The sequence below is a fragment of the Ursus arctos genome, unplaced genomic scaffold, assembly GCF_023065955.2.
Source record: "Ursus arctos isolate Adak ecotype North America unplaced genomic scaffold, UrsArc2.0 scaffold_20, whole genome shotgun sequence".
Taxonomy (NCBI): Eukaryota; Metazoa; Chordata; class Mammalia; order Carnivora; family Ursidae; genus Ursus; species Ursus arctos.
The window spans coordinates 24,453,150-24,465,323 of record NW_026622875.1 but is presented as its reverse complement, the minus strand read 5'-3'; the positions used below and the strand labels follow the sequence as shown (position 1 = coordinate 24,465,323).

Here is a 12,174-nt window from a genome sequence, read left to right as displayed (position 1 = left end):
TAAATAATGAAAATAAAAATAAGTGAAGTAAATATTCAACTCAAAAAAGAAAGTAAACAAAATAGATGGCAATAAAGATAAAGTGCTCAACCTTCTTCAAGTCAGATGCTGGCAAGATGGAAGCCAACTGTGAAGTCGTTCTCCTAGACTGGCCCCTGGATGTGGACTACTATGGGATGGTGACATCCCAGAACAGTCTGAATTCATGGCTACTGATCCAAGTACAAGGCAACCATCTCCTCAGGTGACTCAGGCGTTTTAACCAGAGACAGGATGGACGTATAAAATATACGTATAAAAATATTCTACTACTAGCAATCCACAAGAGCAAACGGGCAGCATTTGTGCAACTCAATCCCTACTAGTAATTAATACTAAGCTGAACTATGCCCAAAAATGACCCATACACAGTTACTATAGTTACCTGAAAATTAAAGCTGAAGCTAAAATACACCAAAGTCTACGAGGTTATATGAATCTCAGCAATTAAGGGTAAAATTTTATGTTTACCAATGTTTAGTATTTAAAGGAATTTATTTCCTGAAACCTTATCTACCATCTTCAATTTCAATTATATTTGACAGACATTAAGAGATCAGGGAAAATATTTATAATAAACAAAAAATAAAGCATACAAAATTACACATGTAGTAATGACTTCGCAAAGCAAAATATAAATATGCCATATTTATACACCAAAATATTCACAGTGGTAGTAACTCCTTAAAGGTAAAAATCCCTGTCTTACTCGTCTTTATAGTGCCATCTTACAGAAGAGTGCCTGGTACAAAGTAGGTATTCAGTAAGTGCTTGCTGAAAAAAATGAAAGTGAATAATACACATCTTCAAAAAAAGGTACTCGATCAAGTAAATATATGAAATTTTAATATTTTTATCTGAAATATACAAAGGACTAAAGACAAAGTCAATACCTAACTAAAATTCTCTTAAGTAACTTCATTATTACAAAGTTAAATCTTGAGTCAAAAATCCAACTCTAAAAATATGGTCTCAAAAATCACATATCTACATATAATACTAAGACAAGTAAATTGTCTTATGCTGCATCATCATCATCCACTGCAGCGTAGATGGCTTGATTCCTCCTCTTAATTTTCTTTCTTTGTTCAGGTTCATGTTCATCACTCAGCCTCTTCAATGGCAACTCAGTTAAGTCGTTTCCATCCCCTGACTCTGCAGCCTCACCAAGTTTCCCCTCTCTGCCATCTGGAGAACCCAAAGTATCATCAGATGATACAACCATGGAACCCGGCAAGATCCTGACATCAGAGAAGCTTGCAGAGAAGTCAGAAGCTTGATCAGAAGAAGGTTCTACAGACGGTGTATTCATGTCACTATGCGTACTTACAATACTATCTTCATCTTCCTCTTCTTCATCTAACATTATTTCATCTGGATTAATAGAGGACAGGGCAGATGTGTCTGTGTTATATTCACTACGGTCTTCTCCAGAGTCACTACTCTCCATGTCATCCTGCTCTTCATATTCACCACACAAGGGATGTTCTTCCTTGGCCTTCTGAAGCCTGACATTCATGTCAGTGATGCCAAGTTGGGCACAAAATTCAGTAGTTTGAGGATTGATCCTATGAACCAACTGCATTTGCGTCTGTGGCTTGCTAGGGTCATAACAAGCAGCTGTTATGCTAAAGTTACATGGAACTTTGAGGTCATGATTCAGTATTTCCAATACTTTGTTCATAGCTTCTTCTGTTGCACTATAATCCCACCTACAAAAGTCCAAAACAATAGCTTTTTACATTTTATGAGCCTCAGACAATAAGAGATGAAATCTAACTATGGACTTCGTGTGTATAAACCATACATAAAAATTCCATCTAATAAAATTGTAGTTAATTTGCCAAAGGACCATTTTGAAATAAAAACAATTCTTAGAAAAAACTGTTCTTAGCTCACACTCTAAAACAAGTATAAATTAATGTGTGACTCAAATCCCATCATATTATAGTTTTACGCACGCTTATTCATTTATACACTTATTTGGGTTGGTATTCATCATCCATTTTTATATCCCAGATGGAAAACTTGTAGTTTTCTATACCAGTCAGTAAACCCCGAATTACTCTGACACTCATTTAACAATAATTCCCTTGATTTAAAAAAAAGAAAAAGGTGGAAAGGACAAAAATCAGGCACGCAACAGAGAGAGCAAACCCTAAATAAGGTCAGACGTACCTTGCATGCAGGCCATTATTTTCAGGCATATTCCACTGGCGCTCAGTCACATTAATAAGATCATCAGTAGCCCTGAGAACAGTGAGCCATTCAATATCATACTCTAAGTACTCAGGAGCACTGGGGTCATGTTCTATTTCTATTACCTATAGAAAAGAAATCGGTAATTTTAAGAAATACATTTCTATTTTTAATATTCTAAGAATTTCAATATAACAATAAAATTTAAAAGGAATTTAATAGCTTACAAACACTAACGTTGTCCTCAAAGAATTCTCAGAATACATAGAGAGCATAAATAAATTCTAAAGGGAAAACTATTATTTTTCTAATCACTGAAAGAGCAAAACTATATTATAAAGCCATTTCATTTTCTTTTTACCTGAAGAAAGTCTCTATGCGGTAAGCATTTGTCCAAGGCTAAAAATTTGGTTGCTTTGGCTGTCTGTCCTTTATCCTTGGCCTAGAAATATGAACCATGATTTAAGAAAAAAAAATGTTAAAACATCACAGGTAAGTCATACACAGAACAGGATGGAAAGAATCTTTATTAAACACACCCCTAAGCCGTGTGTCAAAGCAACAACTGTCACTGTTCCAAAATAAGTGAGTTCTATAACCACGTGTGTAATGATGGGCAAGGCACTTGAATTCTGTGGGCTTCAATTTCCTTACAAAAGTAAAAGCAGATACACATGCTGATGATAATAATGATACTGTTAAATCAAAGCACATAACGCAAAGGTTAATGATAACAGAAGAGCTTTAAAGTGATCTGGCAGAACTAAAACTGAACAACTTTTAGAAGAAATTATAGGGAAAAATCTTTATAACCTTAGGTTGGGCAAAGATTTCTTAGATACAACACCAAAAGTAGATATGATACATTCACAGAACAAAATATCGTTCAACAATAAAGATGAAAAAAATACTAAACCTGCTGCATGAACGAACCTTAAAAACAAGCAAAGGAAAGAAACCACAAGCCAAAGACTATAGATTTTTGACCCCATTTATATAAATGTTCAGAAGAGGCAGATCTAGAGAGACACAAAGCAGATTAATGGGTGCCTGGGGCTGAGGATGAGAACAGGACTCTGACAGCAGACAGACCCAAAAGATCTTCTGGGGTGCTGGAAATGTTCTAAAACTGGGCTACGTGATGTTTGCTCTGGAAACATCTGGAATTCTGGAAATATACTAAAACTCACTGAATTGTACAATTAAGTAGGCGAATTATACGTTATGTAAACTATACTCCAATGAAACTATTTAAAAAAAAAAAGAATTGGCAGAAAGAAACACGGGCAGGAGGTGGTGGGTCACAAACACAAAGTTCATATTGGATGTAGTAAAAAAGTGACTCAGGGAGAAGAGTAAGGCACATGGAGGAATAAAGACAAGGAAGTAGGCTATGGGCCATCCTGCTGCAGGCCAGGTTTCAGTTCACTGGTGGTGAGGGACTAAGGGACGTGCAAGGCACACAGATTACAGGCAGATAGTGGCAGCAGGGCAGTTCTGAGGAAAGGTGGTTTTTGGTGTTGGAAAAGGGGCTGAGACAGAACACTGGCAAAGTCAGAGGAGGTTGAGGAGCTAAGAAAAAGGGATCAAACATATTAATTCAGAGATTTAAGTCCCTGAGGTTGACAACAAAAGATGGATGGGGAGGAAAGGACCAAATCTGATGCTTCAGTAAAAATCCAGGAGTGTCATGAGCCCTAGGAGACAGAAGAGAGTAACACAGACGTAGAACAGGTGACTGATAGAAATGGATGAGTTGGACATTAAAAGAGGATAATCACTTTGGCAGTGGCCCAAAGGAAAATAAAAGGAGTAATCCTGCTTCCTGTTTCCAGTGAAACTGGGGCGTGAGGATAAGCCCACAACAGCAAGGGCCTACAGGAATGTTTTCAAACAGAACTTCTCCAACTGTATTTGAGGAATATCATTAAAGTGTACCCCCACCACGGAAAAGTGTTGGGTCAAGTTCAGGAAGCACTGCACACCACATTCCACTCTTGGAGAAAGCAGTGCCCGTTAACACATTAAAAACTCTCAGAAATTCTATAGAAGCCTTCAAGAAGAAATCTCTACCCTTGTTAACCCAGCATTTTCTAAACGTTTTCCCTATGGAGTACTTTATGGGGAAAGTCAGAGTTTGGTGAGAATGGGAGGGGAAAGGGAGAACCACACATTTCCATAAAAGCCTAACTGTAAGTATAAATTTATTCGCTACCTTCCATCGAGCACTATCATATGCACAGTTTCCCAAGGAAAATTCTGGGAGTCCCTCTGTCACCAAATCCAGATGATTCTGCTTCCAAAAATCTCTCTGGAACCTGCCTTCTCTGTGTTCCCTCTTCGCTGCAGGTTAGAACCGCATCTTTTGCTTAAATATGCCTCCCATTTTACTAACTACAATCCATACACAAAACTGCTACCAAACTAATCTTTCTGAAGTGAAAATCTGGTTTATCACTCCTCAACCTTGCCCATTACCTTCTAGTTAAAACCCACACTCCAGAGTGTGGCCCAGAAAGCAGCTACGATCTCGTTCCAGCCCCGTCTCTCCCTCTGCCTCAGCCGTAGGGACTGCTGCAGCCCCCGAAGCGCGCCAGGCATTCAGGCCGCCAGCCTTTGCGCACACTGATCGCTCTACCTGGATGGTGTTACCTGGATTCTACTGCTTCCTGGCACAATCAATTCCTCTGCAAAACCTTCTCAATCTCTTCATCTCCCGTCCGCACCCTCATCTCAGCACAGTATGGCATAGGTGCTCCCACAGTATCCTGCACTTTTCATCACAAATTTATTACACTATTTTATAATCACCTGCGTGTCTCTTCCCCCCAAGCATACGGAGTTACTCACAAAAGCAAAGTTATCTTTGATCTCTTTCTCTCGATTTACAACTGTGCCCATAGTGCCTTAGCCCGCACATATTTGATAAGTGTTTGTTAGATGAAAGAATAAATATTTTTGGTTTCTACCTGGTGCTGCATCAAGGCTGCAAACTTCACATGAAGGTGTGCGGAAAACCAGTACGTGGGCTTGAAGTGCTCTAAGAGCTCTGAGGCGGCAGGACTTCCCAGTGTGTTATTTTCCACTTCTTGTCGGAAAAAAGATTTAGTCTTAAGAAGCTGCTGCTTATTTCCATAATGATAGATCTTTCTTGGCCAATCGTGAGATAAGAATATGTCCATAGGCTGCTTCAGCTTTAACAGAAAAAGAAAGAAAACTTTTAAAAACAGATGAAAAGCAATCCCTGGCTTTCTCTCCACCACTACACAACCATTTGCCCACTTAGAGCTTGAGATTTCTGTGTAATTCATTCTAAGGAAACTTCATTTACGAAGGTCACAGAAAGACTAAGAAATACCAAACTTACTCATCTAAACCAGGAGAAACTGCTTTCTCTCTCCTCACAAATCACCCCTATTTTCCATGGCAAGGTAGGGCCATACAGACACACTTTGATCAGACTGTCAGCCAGCTATGTCTTTGGTATAGGGCCTCTAAAATATATAATAACCGCCATTTTTTCCTTTCTATTGAAGAAACTGTTTCAAGATACAGAGACACCAGATTTCATGAGATCTCTAATGTAAATAATACAATAAAACCCAAAGGTATATATATTTTTTCCCTAATGGACTCATACAGCATACACCTAAAAAACTCTGTTTACTACATAAATTATTGTAGAGGTATTTAAGGTGGCTGGTGTCTTCACGGGGAGGCCACAAAATACACTCCATACTTTACTGATCCCCAGCACCTTCAAGTAATCTGCAATAAATACTTAGAAAACTAAATTAAAATAACTTAGGTGTTCAAGACAATACAAGATAGGACTAATCACTGAATAACTGATTCAGGCAGTAAATGCAATGAAATTTCAGGATAGGCTTTAAACTAGAACACTGGTGGAGCACCTGGGTGGCTCAGTTGGTTAAGCGTCTGACCCTTAATCTCAGCTCAGGTTTTGATCTCAGGGTCATGAGTTCAAGCCTCAAGTTGGGCTCCACACTGGGCATGGAGCCTACTTAAAAAACCAAACCAAACAAAAAACTAGAACACTGGTATCTAAGCTGGTTCTTTGAAGACTGGTAGGACTGAAGTGGGTAAAAGGGAAAAAGCATTCCAGCTAGGTAACTGTCATGAGCAAGGTATTAAAGAAATGCCCGCAAAGCATCCTCAAACTCTTGCAGAGACTGTAGGGTATGGTGGGAAGGGCCTGAGGGCATCAGGCAGCCTCCACCCCTTAACTCCTTGGGAAATCCAGGGCAGGCTACTTACCTATCTGAGCCTTGGCCTCGCATCCTTAACATGATGAAGTCAGAGTAACACCTACTTCATAGAATTGTGTGGCAATTATATGAAATATCACGTGCGAAAACTGCTTAGCTCAGTTGTCAGGCATTTAATGCGTCCTCAAACAAAAACCTAGTTTCACCTACTCTCCAGTTAAGCCAGTGTTCCAATACCACCTTCACAATTTTACCATATTCTCTACCCTTTTTACCACTATTTATTTCCTATTTAATACCATTATTTAAAATATTTTAATATTTTCTTTAAAGTATCACTTTATGGCAATATATATTCTTTAGCCTTATCCTAAGTAGTGATACCTGAAATCATGGATTAAATATTCTATTTTATTATTACTCCCTAAAATAAATTCATAACATTAGAATTAAAAAATGTTCATCTGTGAACCTCCTAAAAGCAACTCAAGATCCAAATTTTAGAAATACTGAATTAAGCTCTTCTTGGAAGTCGTATACCAAAATGATCAAAATACACTTTGGTACAGAATTACTTTAACATTTTTTTCAAGTCTGCTATAATGTACTTTTTACATACCTGTTTTAATTTATAGACTTCAATATTTCTCACATGATATATACTCCTTATTGTAGCTGGATTATAAGGGGGGCACTCAAAATGACCTTAAATTAAAGAAGAGAAATAAGCTATATTCAACTCCCTTAATACCGCAAATACAAATATATACACACACTTCTCCAAACCTGAGGTCTGTCGTTAATGCTTTTGGTTCTTAAAAATTTTATGAAGACACTGCTCTTAAAATACTGGTATTTTCTATTAATAAGTGATCACTAACTAGAAATCTAAATAATTGAGGGGCTTATAATTTTTTAAATTAAATTATATTTGTTATGGAATATGTTGGTTATTCACATAGTTTAAAATTTAAAAGATACCATCAGAATGGAATAAGAGTAGACCAGTGATGCCTAGGGCTGGGGTGGGAGCAGGGATTAACTACAAAACTTTTGGGAATGATAGAAATGTTCTAAATCTGGATGGTTGCATAACCCTATAAATTTACTAAAAATCATTGAATTGTATACTTTCAAATATATGTAAATTTTACTTCTACAAAGCTGCTAAAACAATGGGAGGCAGGGATCCTCCTATTCCTGTCCCCCAGCCACCAGTAACGCTACCTAGAGGCAACCAGTGTTAATCAGGTTTTAGTATTTTATTCCAGGGATATCAAGTATGCAATGCATATAATAATACACAAACTACTTTATCCTTCCTTTTTTTTTTTTTCACACAAATGGCAATATAGTTTATACATGTTCTGTGCCTTGTTTTTTTCACTTATCTTGGAGTTCTTTGTATCTCACACATGGAGATAATTCTCTTCCTTAAAAAAAATAGCTTCATAGCACTACATTGTATTATTTTATCATGATATAGTTAATTAGTTCCTACCTTTTGCCATTACAAACAAAGCCAAAATAAAAAAATGTGTACACATCATTTTGCACTTGCGGAATATATCTGTAAATTGTATTCCTGGAAATAGAACTCCTGAGTCAGAGTACTTTTATAATTTCCACAGACTACCAGCTGTCCTCCAAAGAGTGGAGGACAGTTTGCACCCACACTTGCCATGAAGGAGATGGCCTATTTTTGTACTCCTGTGCCAATAGTTCAGAATCATGGAGAACAGCGCAGCAGAGAACAGACTTGTGATTTAACAGTTACATTGAGGATATAAGTTTTAGCTGCCAACTCAAAAAATTTTGAAATCCCTGTGAACCCAAGTTATTCCTTTAACTTTAAAACCAAGGTATAATCTTTTCAGATACAATGGAATGAATAAGCACAGTGCGGTATACTTCCACAATGGAATACTACTCACAAATTAAAATGAGTAGAGTGAGATGTATCAACATGGATTTCAAAAACATTAAACATTGAAGCAAGCTGCAAAACGATACATTCACATGAAGTTTAAAACATGCCATATCATACACTGTTTAAAGCTGTTACACATCTCGCAAAGACATAATCAAGCAAATGACAAATACCAAATTCAGAAGAATGACTGTCCGGTGAGGAAAGGGAAGGATAAAAGGAGAAGAATGGGACTGAGGACAGATAAACAATGAGCTCTGACTGTATCTGTACTGTTTCATTTCTTAAAAATCCTAATTAAAAGTCACAAAATACAAAGACTTGATAAAACTAGATGGTGGATACATAAATAGTAGGTTCTAGTGTTCTCAGCATTTTCATATGTATAAAATATTTCATTAAAAAAAGTAATAATAGTTCAGAGAAAAAAATCCAATGAAAAAGTCAAACTATATATTATGCTTAAGTTACTCTGAGGCATGCAAGTTCTTAGGTTTAAAAACAATTCTCAGAATAATACCTTTTCGATAGTCATGAGATTTAAAGATACCAGAGATGCCACCAATCCTTACGCCTCGGTATTTTACTACACCAGCCAAACCTGAAAAAGTACACAGTTAAATAAAATTACCAAAGGCAGAAGTAATCTCTTTACTAACTAAATGAATAGTTTAAAGGCCTAGAACTCCACGCAGTCCTAAAATTATTTGAAAATTAAAAGTCATGATGAAGTTACTCTTTTACATAGTGATATGCCAACAATATATATGGCAGACTAGGGAGAAGAGCCCTAGAAGCAGATAGGCAAGAGATTAAGCAGAAAGGAAGGAACAAATGAGATTAGGTATGGTAAGGGAGAAACAGACATACAGTGGGTTGGGGGGGGGAATAAGGAAAAATGTCCTATGATGGATTTATATGTTATAAATCTGAAAGTGAACAGGTATAAAGAACCTGCAGTTTCTATATTTCATTTCTGACTGACCAACTTCAAACATCTTTTCACAATATTGCAGCTGTCAAAAAAATCAACCAGTAACAAGGTAGAGAAATTACATGTCTGAAGTTATGGTGTCATCATCAGAGCTATAAACATTTATTTTTTTAAAAAGATTTTATTTATTGGGGCGCCTGGGTAGCGCAGTCGTTAAGCATCTGCCTTCGGCTCAGGGCGTGATCCCGGCGTTCTGGGTTCGAGCCCCACATCAGGCTCCTCTGCTATGAGCCTGCTTCTTCCTCTCCCACTCCCCCTGCTTGTGTTCCCTCTCTCGCTGGCTGTCTCTCTGTCAAATGAATAAATAAAATCTTAAAAAAAAAAAAAGATTTTATTTATTTGAGAGAGAGAAAGCACGAGCTAGGGGAGGAGCAGAGGCGGAGGAAGAAGGAGAAGGAGAATCTCTCGAGCAGACTCCACGCTGAGTGAGGAGCCCAAAGTGGGGCTCGGCTCTATCTCACAATGCTGAGACCATGACCTAAGCCAAAACCAAGAGTCGTGCCCTCAACTGAGTGAGCCACCCCAGCACCCCACTAAAAACATTTAAATAAAGGACTGTATAGTGTAACAGGACTAAAACTGAACCTGAATCTAATCAGACTATGAATCTAAACACAGATTACAAGTAATGCAGAGGAGAAAAGGAACATGTTAAAGAACATAAGAAATTCCAATCAGCTAAATCCAGAAAGTGGGAAATTCTATAAGACAAATTTCTCATTTTCTTCAACAAATAAACAACACTGCGTGGGGGAGAAAAAAGACCGTTATAGTCTAAGGGGCTTTAGAATGAAATGTGTGGATCTTGTTTGGATTCTATTTGAACAGTCAATTGTAAAACCAACCTCTTTGTGATAATCGCAGAAATCTGAACATGAACCAGGCAACAGATAATGGGAATTACTGCTACTTTAGTTAATGGTACTGTAGCTGTGATATTTTAAAAAATCCTTATCTGAGCCTGGGTGGCTCAGTCGGTTAACCCGCTGCCTTTGGCTTGGATCATGATCCCAGGGTCCTGGAATCTGGCCCCACATCGGGCTCCTTGCTCAGCGGGAAGCCTGCTTCTCCCCTGCCTGCCACTCTCCCCTGTTTGTGCTTGCTCTCTCCCTCTGTCTCTCTCTGTGTCAAATAAATAAAAATCTTCAAAAAAAAAAAATCCTTATCTCTTAAAAATATGTACTGAAGTATTCACAGGTGAAATAATCTAATGGTTGGGATTTATTTTACAATACTCCAGTCACTTCTTCCCACAAAAAAGTTTGGAGGGGAGTGGGGTTGAAATAAGGATGGCAGAATGATAATAGTTGTTGAAGCTGGTTAATAGGTACAAAGATTCATTATACTATTCTCTACTTTTGTGTATGTTTAACAAATTCCATTATAATAAGTTTAAGTTTTCTTAATTTAAGAGAGTAAGAGAAAAATAAAGGGATTGCAAATAGTGTAAAAGGTCTTTGCAGTTATACTTATTATTACATTATATTATCTATATTGCTTAAAACACTAGATGAAGCACGGACATATTTTCATGATTACCTACTTAAATTAACTGTTTTAATTACATTTTCATAATTAACTATTTAAATTAAGAAGCATTCCCAAAACACTATACATCTCAAGATGCTGCCCAACTATTACACAAATCCTGACAGGCTCTTCCATTCCAAACCAAAAAATTACCCACCTACACATACCTAAATAATAAATGTTTGGCGCCACCCAGCCACCATAGGGTAACTCTTGCAAATGATTTGAAGCTTCATGGTTTCCCCCAATGAAGATTGTGAGAACTGGAGCCTTTTTCTCTCCAGAGTAATACCTAGAACATAAGGGTAAAGTTGTCAGTTGGTATAGCAGAAATCAGGCATAGAGAAAAGCAATAACTCATGCTTATAAAATTGGGCATAGCAGAAAAGCAAAATAAGGTCCAAAGGAAAAATCTGAGCTCACCATAAAAAAATTAAAAATCTCTTTCTAATCGAATTGCCTATGCTTGTCCTTAAGAATGAAGGGGCTGCCACCTTGGGTTCAAAGCCAGTGTGCATTCAATGAGGTCAGGAACTTTGTCAGTTCTTAACCTTAGCTTCTAGAACGCGGACGAGCACAAAGCAGGTATCCAATAAAAACTCCTGGATCAGTAAATAAAGCAGTCCCAGAGTCCTATCAAGTACAAGGTAGATTAACCTGTCAGCTTCTTCCTGCAGGTTTCCCCCTCAGGCTTCGGTCCCTTCCGTAAACAGACAAGACCGGTGAAAGGAAATGAGAAAAGTGACATTTACTAAACACCCGTTCCGAGACACAGCGTGAACAAAGAAGGTAACTAAGTAAGACAACTAGTCAGTGGCAGGGAAGAATTCGAATCCAGTCCGGGCTCTCTCCCACCCACTGCTGGATAGTCACACCTCGTACCGCTGGTCCGAGGCCCGGACCCCGCCGCTCACCTGTAGAAGGTCTGCATGTGGCGGTACTTGGGCGGGACGGCCATGCAACGCAAGTCGGCCTCGTTGCGCACCGCCTGGAAGTCGCCGCAGCACAGCAGAAGATCTATTGGCCCGGGGCCGCGCTTCTCCGCCAGAGCCAGCGTCTCATAGATCTTGTCCAGCTCGCCGTGGCAGCAGCCGGCCACAGCCACCCGCATCCTGCCGGCTCGAGGCGGGGAGCGCTGCCCGCAAGTCCCTACACCAGAGGCAGCCCAGGCCGGCCAGCAAAGAGCCGAGAGACCGCTCGGCTCCCGCCAACACTGAATGAACCCACCCCTCGAAAAGACGCCTGAAATAGAA

At 38.6% G+C, this 12,174-nt stretch overlaps 1 protein-coding gene across 1 annotated transcript; it reads right to left on the bottom strand.

The window, feature by feature from the left end:
• Positions 1–868: 868 nt before the first annotated feature.
• DBR1 (debranching RNA lariats 1) lies at positions 869–12,174 on the bottom strand. The gene is made up of 8 exons (XM_026497102.4): positions 11,836–12,174; positions 11,089–11,213; positions 8,918–8,998; positions 7,087–7,172; positions 5,208–5,432; positions 2,600–2,680; positions 2,218–2,363; positions 869–1,751 (listed from the first exon to the last, which is right to left on the bottom strand). The coding sequence occupies exons 1-8, from the start codon at positions 12,030–12,032 to the stop codon at positions 1,058–1,060; spliced, it is 1,635 nt and encodes a 544-aa protein (XP_026352887.1). The 5' UTR covers positions 12,033–12,174; the 3' UTR covers positions 869–1,057.

Coding starts and splice junctions, on each gene's coding strand:
- DBR1 (XM_026497102.4), bottom strand. CDS start 12,032: ATGCGGGTGGCTGTGGCCGGCTGCTGCCACGGCGAGCTGGACAAGATC. Junction 8,999..11,088: donor GCCAAACATTTATTATTTAG/GTATGTGTAGGT, acceptor GTACTTTTTCAG/GTTTGGCTGGTGTAGTAAAA. Junction 2,364..2,599: donor CGCATAGAGACTTTCTTCAG/GTAAAAAGAAAA, acceptor TCTTTTCTATAG/GTAATAGAAATAGAACATGA.